The 10,000-nt window shown below is 48.1% G+C and overlaps 1 protein-coding gene across 1 annotated transcript in view; it reads left to right on the forward strand.

The window, feature by feature from the left end:
* Nucleotides 1-3,602: 3,602 nt before the first annotated feature.
* The window catches only part of ror1 (receptor tyrosine kinase-like orphan receptor 1), a gene marked incomplete at its 5' end in the record, with an annotated part of 37,019 nt that continues 30,621 nt past the window's right edge, over nt 3,603-10,000 (forward strand). Inside the window, one exon of the mRNA XM_048251938.1 lies at nt 3,603-3,684. Coding sequence (XP_048107895.1) covers nt 3,603-3,684 — 82 coding nt within the window. The remainder of the gene's footprint in view (nt 3,685-10,000) is intronic.

Raw genomic sequence — 10,000 nt, forward strand, 5'->3', positions numbered from 1 at the left:
CGGTGGTCCGTGACAGCCGGTCACCCGTGACTGCGAGAGATGTGACCCTTTGTGGAGGGTCGGGGGAAGAGAAAGCAGGCGTGTGGGAGTCGTGGGAAACCGCAGGTATGCGCTCGACACGGACACTCTGCAGAGCCCCTCTCACCATCGCTGCCCCTGGGCTCTGCCCGTTCAGCTCTCTACACAAAACGCTTTTTTGCACGACCACATAATATATATGTCCATGTACACTAAGTCATTCAGCATATGCTCTATCCATCCAAAGAAATGTACAGTTAGTATTTCCTGGACCAGAGCTTCCCATAGATGAACTCCCTGCGCTGCGCTCCTGCTAGCCCCACACGGCAGCCACGGCAGAGCAGTCGTGGAGCTCTGGCAGCGAGCGCTTTAATGATACGGTGTAAAAGCCAGTGGCGTTCGCCTGGCGTCGGGGCTGTGGATGCCAGATGGCAGCCCTCTCGGGGCAGGCGAGGCGAGGCTTGTTCCGAGGCTGGAGTGACCGCGCTGGCCAGAGCGGCGGTAACATGAGCGGGAGGCAGGACACAGGCAAATGACATTTGCTGTCATCAGTGTGCTGGTTTAATAAGCCTGCTCTCTGCTTTATTCCCCCTCTGAGACCCAGGAGGCATTCAGACACCTGCCCCACTGTCAGCTGCCACGAGCACTGGCACACAGACACAAACACACACGTATGGCATCTCAGACCTGGGACTAGCTGCGTCACACACACACACACCACACACACATTAGAAAACTACATACACAGACAAAAAGCACACTTGCACACATATACACAACCAGCTTACTCCCAAATATATTGAGGAACTTGTGCAGAGTACACACACACACACATACACAACACATGCACACACATATGTTCAGAGGTGATACATCAATTAGATCCTGTCTGCAACAGTACTATCTCCCTGTAGCAGGTGTGTCATTGTGTGTGTATGTGTGTGTGTGTGTGTGTATGTGTGTGGGTGTTATAGGCTCATTAGGGGCCCTGTGACTCTAAACACCGTGTGCGTTAAGTCCTGTATTAACACCCACTTAACACAGTCACGCCTCTCTGCTGCCTGCTCTCCCAGCCCCCTCAGAAAGAGAGCTTCTCCAGCCCTCTCCTCTCCTCTTCTCCTCAGCGCTCTCATGCCATCTTTTACTGCTCTCTGTCTCTCATTCTGTACTGCTCATTTCATTCCACACAAATCCAAACTGAACTGTGGTCATGGGAAAAGGGGAGCGTACTACAAGCACTGTAACAAATACAAAATGCTAGATGTTGCCATTAGCAAGCATTAACAGATAACAGCTGAAGATAATAATGAAATCCACGTTTTTTCCTTAAATTTGCATTTGTAATACTATGAGGCCGCATACAGTATAAACACATATACACCCTCACTGAAATGCAGCAAGCAATTTAGATAACCATCATTTAGAGCATAATTTGTTTTTTGCTGTTATGCTGTTTTCACAGAAAGCCGTTTGTATGTTGTGTGTTGGCCTCATATGCCTGCTGTGTGGAAGCCCAGTGTGTCTCCATGGGTTCCAGGCAGAACAGATGCGCCACTGAACCTCTGCATTGTTCTTTGGTTCAGTCAGTCCATCTTACTCTGTGCCTCACTCTTTAACTCTGGTCTGTTGCCCTGACTGAAAACACCAAAATATAACGAGTTAGGCGAAGGAAGATGAAACTAAAACGAGCACAGATGCTGGGCCCACCAGACCCTCAGATGTGGGCCCTTGGCTTTAACGGCCAGACTGCGCCCACACTGTCTGCCATTTGTCAATGTCACTCTCAGTTTTTAGTTCAGCTCTGTCCGTGGTCAGTTTTGATGCTGGAGGGGTCGTGTGTTGCGCTCTCTCTCTCTCTCTCTCTCTCTCTCTCTCTCTCTCTCCCTCTCTCTTTCTCTGTCTTGCTTGTAAGTATAAGGGTGTGTGTTTATAGTGGAAATATCCAGTAACAGCACTCAGCTTGTCTGCACTCTACCTAAAGATCAGTGTCTGCGTCCTCTTTGAAACCACCATATGCCTTAACTCCTCATCTTGACAGTAATTAATGGCTACTGTGGTAAAGTAATTAGAGAGCGATCGAGTGAATGAGACAAGGAGAAGCCAGAAGACATCCCAATGTTCCCTTCTTTTGAAAATAAACAGACCTGATAATGAAATCATCGCTCTCTCTCTCTCTCTCTCTCTCTCTCTCTCTCTCTCTCTCTCTCTCTCTGTGTTCCTGCAACAGCAATGTAGGAAGTTTAGGATATTGCGGGCCCGCGTAGGTGAGCGTGGCTGAGCTGATCTGGACCTCCCTGGTTCCGGCTCGGTCCTGTGGGTTCTGAGGTGTTAATCGTGTTTTGGATGGCAGAAGCAGCCGAAGAGATTGGATAACGAGTGAACGAGTGTGTGTGTGTGTGCCCACCACCATACAACACCCCCCCTTTTGAAAGCCTGTGCCAGCGGATCTCCGAGCCTGTCAGCACCCTTGCAATTTATCCTCCTCAGCAAGCGCAGGCAGCGGGGAGTCTGTGCGATCTATTACCCGAGTCCACCAGCACCGAGAGGCGCACTCTCAGCTTACAGTACAGTGAGAGGAGAGGAGAGGGAGCTGACCAGCGCTAGAGAGGACATGGAGTGAAGGAAGGAGCGAAGGGGAGAGAAAGAGAAGGACAGAAGCAGCGGAGAGGTGATGGACAGGAAAGAAGGGATGAGAGAAGAGGAGTGCAGTGAGGGAGAGAGAGAGAGCATGTCTGATAAAGACACGAGATAAAGAAATGTGAGAGAGAGAGGGCATGCAGGGGAGAGCAGAATGACAGACAGAGAAAGGTGGAGCACACGCCTGTCCATTTCCCTGTACATGATTGGCAGGGATGTACCATGACGGACAGAACAGAATTGGCCCGGAAAAAAAAATAAGACCCATCCAAGGATCAAAGAGCAAAATTCCATAAATGCCTGATCCGTGGAGCTGGGAGCTCATCGCTCCGCAGCGGCTGTCATGTCGGGCAGGAGAGCAGTGGCCACAAGCACAAAGCCAGACTGACGGCGAGCAGAGCCCGAGGACACTCTTTGTTTATTGTCTGCTGTTGGGGGAGCAGTGGAATCTCTGGCCGGGGGACAGCCAAAGGACTCATTGTTAGCGGAGCATCACGGTCCGCTGGAATGAAGAGCCAAAATCTGTCATCACCTATTGATATTGGGCGGCTTCACGGCAATCTAATCCGGCCTGCACAGTAGTGGCTGATGCATCACGTCTGAGCGCTTTGTGAGGAAGCTCGTGCTTGTGCTGGAGGATTTAAGATGTGGCATTGATGCTGATTTTACTGAGCTGTAAAAGCTGCTCAAGGCCTTACTGATTCCACTTCACTCCATGGATTTCTCATTGGTAGCACACAGGACTGCATGAAGTCCATTTTAGAGAAGCTGGCTTCAGTCTCTTTGTTTAAGAGTCCACAAATCACATATTGCCTCTAGTGTTTCTCAAACACTTGGCCACGCAAAGGCTGTTTTTCACAGAGCGGGCCAAAACACCAGAACACGAGAACAGACTTGGATGTCTTTGAGCTGTGACTTTCTCTTGATCACACAAATCTCTCCCTCTGTCTCCCTCAGGAGCTGACGTTCCCTCTGATCCCAACATGGTTGCGGCCTCTACCTGGAATGCCTCCAGTGGACCTCAGAAAGGTAAGAGCCATTTTGACTACAGTCAGCTACAGTCTCATACAAAAACACTGATCCTTTATTCTTCTTAGAAAACACATGTCCTTCCAACATTTTGTAATGCCAGAAAGGTTCATCTTTTAGAAAAGTCTTGTAGTAAAGCAGTTCAATGTCAAAAGTAAGACACAAATCATATTCTGCAAATGCACTTGGTGAATTTGAAGTAAGTTGTGGCTCAGATATACTGCTTTGTGCAGAAGGTGGTTAACTTAAGGGATCCTTAATCATGCAGACTGATTCCAAGATTAGGGTATGTTATGTCTGCACCAGGGATTGGCCCGTGATGGCTGGTTCTGACAGCATTCAGGGTCGTGATTGGCTCAGGGCCTATCAGCATGCATCGGTAGCAGGAAGTCAAAACGGTGAAGGAGCTTCATTATGTGAGTGACATCACCTCTGGCTCTCACTGAGGCACCTGTGGGGGGAATTCCTACATGTTTCCATGGCACTGATGAGGTTCGCTGCCATGCACTTTATCGCCGTAGATACAGGGTTGACTGACAGCGCTGAAAGCCCTTGATTAGATCCAGTGGCATCTCCACAGATGTGCAGTTAAGCAGACGGCTGCCGCTGATGTTATGCTTCGGTCATATGTTGTGGTTTGAGTTTAGCCTCACTGTCTAGTGAACACTCACACTCTCACATACATAAAAAATACATATGAGGGGGTGTAGGGAGCATGCAGTCACAAACACATATGCTAACATACACACACACACACACAAACACACACACACATACATGCAATGCAATGCAATACAATACCTACTTACACATTTATGAGTTCTTGGCAGTGTCATTGCTGTCAAAACAGCTAAAGCTTTGGAGTTTCACCTTTGGCAGCCATGTCTGGAGCTTTAGACTACAGCATCCTCCTCGTGTTTTCTTAGCTGTGAACCTGCTCGCATATCTCTCCAGGGCCCCGGGCCTCAGAGCCAGCCACGTCTCTATCAGCCCGTCTGAACCCATGACTCAGTCCGGCCGGTCACCCGCGCTCGCTCTCGCTCTCTCACACGCCAGGAACGCAGCTCTGACGTGGGGGCTGATTGGAGCGCACTTGATGGGATGAATTACTTTCCCCTGCCCCATTTATTCCCGCTTTTGACCGGAACCCTGGGAAGTTCACGTCGAGCGGGGAGCGGGAATTATTTGGGAGCCGTCGGGCAATTTGCAAAATTAAAAATAGCTGATGGATGGGAGGCCGGACTTTCCAAGCGATTTGGTTACCTGACATTTAAAACTGTGAGCACAAAGGGGAAATGATGTATTTTTTCATCAAGCCCTTGGCCACACTCCCCGTCTGTGTACACTTTCCTCCGTCTGTCTGGACCGATCTGTCTAAATAACTGTTCACGCCTCTAAATCTCGCTTTTTTTCTCTCACTGTTATAACTGCAAGTAACTGAAAGGGATCCCTATAATGCTCTCTATAAGCGTGAAGTCATCGTTGTAAGTATTATCGTAGAAAATATGAAAGCATTACTGTCAACCAGTCAGGGATTTATCCTTTAGTTCCCTCTCAGGAACAGAAGCCAGGGAGGGCCAGGGAAAGCAACAGAGTGAACAAACACAATATCCTCATTAAGGCAGTTAGAGAGACTCACCCAGGGTTAACTGGGATGAGTCACTGTTTAGATACACAACCCAGAGACGCAGCTAGTCCCAGGTCTGAGATGCCATACAGAACCGACAGACTGTGTGTGTGTGTGTGTGTGTGTGTGTGTGTGTGTGTGTGTGTGTGTGTGTGTGTGTGTGTGTGTTTAAGTTGAGCTGAGCATGTTGGGTCCTCTCCAGGAAGCTCTGCCAGGAACCAAAAGGTCAGCTACTAAGAAAGAGGAACTTTGGTGGCCCTGCTTTTGATCTGCTCCTAGAGACTGCTGAGGAGAGGCATGGGGAATCGATCAGGCGAGGCCCTGAGCTTTAATGTTGTCTGTACATCTGCCACAGTGTCCTACCCATTTGTCAGGATTAAGTGAGCACGATGCCTTCTCAAAATGACTAATGAAAACTCAGTCTTCATTTATTTATGTCATTTGGGCTGAAGAGAGAGAGAGAGAATCTCTGTTTTGCACATTTCCTACCAGACCACTTTCAGCAGAGCAGCCCAACACTTACTGCTCCTCAACAGCTTAAAGGATCAGTTTCACCTCTACTCTTTCTCCAAGCAGTCGCAGGAAATAAGGGATGGAATCTAAAGCACAGACTGAATGCTCAAGGAAATGCATGCAGCATGCATGTTTATAGGGAAACAAAGCACATACACTGTGTAAATGACACTTTTGAGTTAAATGAAGACATCATCTCTGTATTCTTTTAGGTCTGCAAATTGATCTTGAACTCTTTGTGAGGTTTTATAGAGTGAGCATATGTAACCAGGAGCACCTATATGAATATGGAGTGATAGATATAGTCACTCTGACTCTGTAGGGCCCATACGGTTGGAAGGTGTACCAGTGGACCACCATCGGGTGTTTCTCATAAGAGCCCTCATCTCATCTCTGCCTGGGGAGGAGGGAACAAAGAGGGCCCTGTCCCTCCCACTCAGCTCCTATAAGGCAAACAGCAGAATTATCATGCCATTATCACGTCAGGCCTGCAAAGCAGCAGCAGGGGCTTCTTAAATAAACCCCCAGATGGCAAGAAATGTGTGTGTGTGTGTGTGTGTGTGTGTGTGTGTGTGTGTGTGTGTGTGTGTGTGTGTGTGTTTTTTTGCGGTATACTGTACATTTGCTTTGGAGAGTCGCGATTCCTTCCAGAAGCATGTGCCTAAGCCATCAGCATGTCCAACAGCACTGCTACGTGGCTAAATTCAAATGCAAAGCTAACATCCGTTGGACATATCGGGAGCGTTTGTATATTGTTTCAAGAGACTGTTTGGACAGAGGGGATTAAAAGGGAGGGATGGAGGATATGAGCTCTGGAGGGGAGAGCTTCCTTCTTCCCTCTCTCACCCCCAACAGATGAAGGTGGGTGCTTTGGGAGAGGAAGAGGAAAGTGAGGACGAGAGTGCAAAGGCAGTAAGATACTATGAGGCACAGATGGCTGGGAATTCAAATGTAAACTCAGTTAATGCAAGTTAAAATGATGCCATTCATGAGACTGACTGAGACTGACCAAAATGGGCGTGGTCAACTGAGGTCTACTGAGTCTACATGGTCTACTGAGATTTATTCCAATGCAAACTGTGAGTGAATGGTCAAGAAAGTTGCGAATCAGCTGAAATTCAGCTGCTTGATCTTGATGCCACAGTCCTCTATTTTTCACAGTTTTGCCATTATTCTGGTTGTTTTATGGCATAGACTTATTTGAACCTTATTGTCAAAAAAATCATGAAAGATCACCAAGTTAAACGTTTTAGGCTGTCTAAAAGGCTGATCTAAGCAGCTGTTATCCTTTTCAGCCTTTTTAATGGACATTTTCATACAAGGACTAGTTGAGTTGAATAGCTATTCACGCATAAGCCCTTTGGCGGGGAAGTGGAAGAGGAGAGGGCTCTACACAGTCTATATTTGTCAGATAAACCCTTCCTCCATGGGGACACGCTGGACAAATCTATATTCTAAGAGTCCAGTGTTTCGAGCATCAAGCGCTGTCCCTCCCACCCCTCCGCTAGGCAGAGTGTCCAGTAGGGAGGCTTGCTGCGTGCCAAGACAAACGTCCCCAAACTCGGCCAGCACCCCCACGACAAAGGAACGGGGTCACCAGCGTGCCGCAGTCACAAAAGCAAACAACAACATTTACCCTGTACTGCTGCTGGATTATTAGGGCTTTGCAGCCAGTTGACCCCAGGTCACAGAGTCTGTGGGCTCTGGCTCGGACTTGCTGGGAACCATGGTGGACAATCACTTGTTAAATCGGTCTGGAGTGATAACCCAAGACAAATAAAAAGTAGAATGTTTGAATACAGATACTGGGGTTACTATAGTAATGGAGGTCAGTACAAATAATTTTGTTAGACAGAACGCTTAAGCTGGAGTCAGTGAGAAGTTCTCACCATGACTGATGGTTTTCAAGGAAAGGTGTGGACTTAACTGCCACACACACAACTTCTCCATTGTCTAAATAAGGCATTGCAGAAGTTGCATCCTCCTCAGAAGTTGTTCCTCAAATAAACAGGGAGAGAGTGGTGGAGAGGAGAGCAGGCCTGTGAGCCCAGCACAGTAGGCTTCTCTTTGTCTGGACTTATCAGATCAAACACATCCCCAGGACACTCCACGCCATGTTTATGCAAGGGACAGGCCAACCTTCACTGGAGATTTACACAGTGGAGAGACAAAAGAATCAGATAAAGCCTTTTTTCTCCTCTCTCTCTCTCCTTTTCCATCCTTTTCCCTCTCTCTCTCGTTCTCCCCACTATATCTCTGTCTCTCTCTCCTTCATTGTGTTGGTTCCATCTCTCTTGATTACTCCTGCATAACTTTGCTCTAGCACCCTTCCTCCACCCTACAAACACACACACACACGCACACACGCACACACGCACACACACACACACACACACACACACACACACTTCTGGTCTTCTGGTCCTGTGTGAGATGCGTATGATGTGGATGTTGATCCACAGCTGTGGGGCCTCAGGGCCTCTCCCTGTCCCGTCCACCATGGCCCACCCCCACATCTCCCCGCAGGGCAGAGGGACCTCATATACTTTTATTAATTCAACCGTCAAAGTCACATTCCACACATAGCTCCCTGCTTCATGCTGCTCTCTCTCTCTCTCTCTCTGAGATGCACCCAGGACCGACATGAGGAATGACAAGAATCGCTTTGAGGAGAGCAAATGTTGATATATAGTTCAAATCTTATGGAAAGTGCATTGCTATATTATGGTGGCATACATAAATGAAATAAAACTCGGTCTGTATGTATACACAAGAGCAATAACACATTAGTTGAGACCTGCTCTATATTATGTTTAGAATCTATTTCTCAGCTGGACGTTTGTGTTGAAGGTTTCAGTAATGAATGCTGTTGCTTGGGTCAGCGCTGGGGAAGCCCACCTGCTGAATGAGCGTGGAGGTAATGGAATACTGTGTGGAGGTGGGAGTGAACCTCTGCAGGGGAAGAGGCCATGCTGAGAGGTAGTGGCCCTTTGACCCCTAGTTCCTGGATCAGCAGTGCAGGGTGCCGGGAGGACAGGGAACACTAAACTCAATTAGATCACATGACCCGATACAGGATGTCCCAGGAAACTCTTGACAGATATCGAAATTGGGATCTTTGTCAGCAGACGCACAGTCTCTCTCTCTCTCTCTCTCTCTCTCTCTATCTCTCTCTCTCTCTTTCGTCTCTTTCCCATCAGTTGCATATGGGAGTGCACAGATTCCCATAGATATCTTTGTTTGTGTTAGCCTGTGCGAGTGAGCTGTAGCGGGCCCTTCAAAGACTCCGTGGCCCTTGTGGAGACAATGTTTTGATGTGGGCCTCCTGGCAACACGATGCCTTCAGACTGGGGACAGAAGAGGGGCAGGGGGGCAGGGGGGCTGGGGGGGGGGCACCGACATCAGAGCTTCTGTCTCCCCCTCTGGCGAGACACTGGGCCTGGTGAGAGAGGCTAATTATTCAGCACCACAGCGGCAACCACAGAATATCACATAAAGGATTGTGAAACGACAGTTAAAGTTGTTTGCAGCAACTGCTCACAGGCCACTTTTCTTCTTGTTTTCTCACACACACACACACATACACAAATGCTCAGACACAGTGGTATTCACACACACAAACACAAATATTCACACCAACTCACACTCACAGAGCAAGAGAGAGACAGAGAGAGAGAGAGGGCGAGGAGGAGAGAGAGAGTCCCACACTGTTGCTGTAGCTCTATGCAGGAAGGGTTTGTGCTGAGGATAGAGTGACAGTGGTGCCCGTAGCCAGCAGGTCTGCTTCAGCTCAAGAGTGAGCATCAGCAGAGAGTCTCTGACTGCCTGCATGTCTGCTGCACTAGGAGCCAAACTGGCCTCTCTCCTATGAAGCTGAAACTTTGCAGGATATTCAATTTGCAGAAAGCCCAGCAGCTGCTAAAAAGGGGATCTCGTTTGACTGTGGGAGACAGGCTACATAAAAAGGATGCACCATATGTGTTCAAAAGTGTGTATAGTTTAGGTACTCCACTGGACCTAATGCCGTCCGACAAGTAATGTGCTACCAGTGCACCAAAGCAATGCACCTCATATATGCAAAACAAGATCTGTCATGGGAATTTGAGATAAGACTATTCATAAGGCTCAACAGTCTTCCAGCATGCTATATGTAATAGATTTATAGTGGTTTGAAAT

Source organism: Alosa alosa, chromosome 9, assembly GCF_017589495.1.
Source record: "Alosa alosa isolate M-15738 ecotype Scorff River chromosome 9, AALO_Geno_1.1, whole genome shotgun sequence".
Lineage (NCBI taxonomy): Eukaryota > Metazoa > Chordata > Actinopteri > Clupeiformes > Clupeidae > Alosa > Alosa alosa.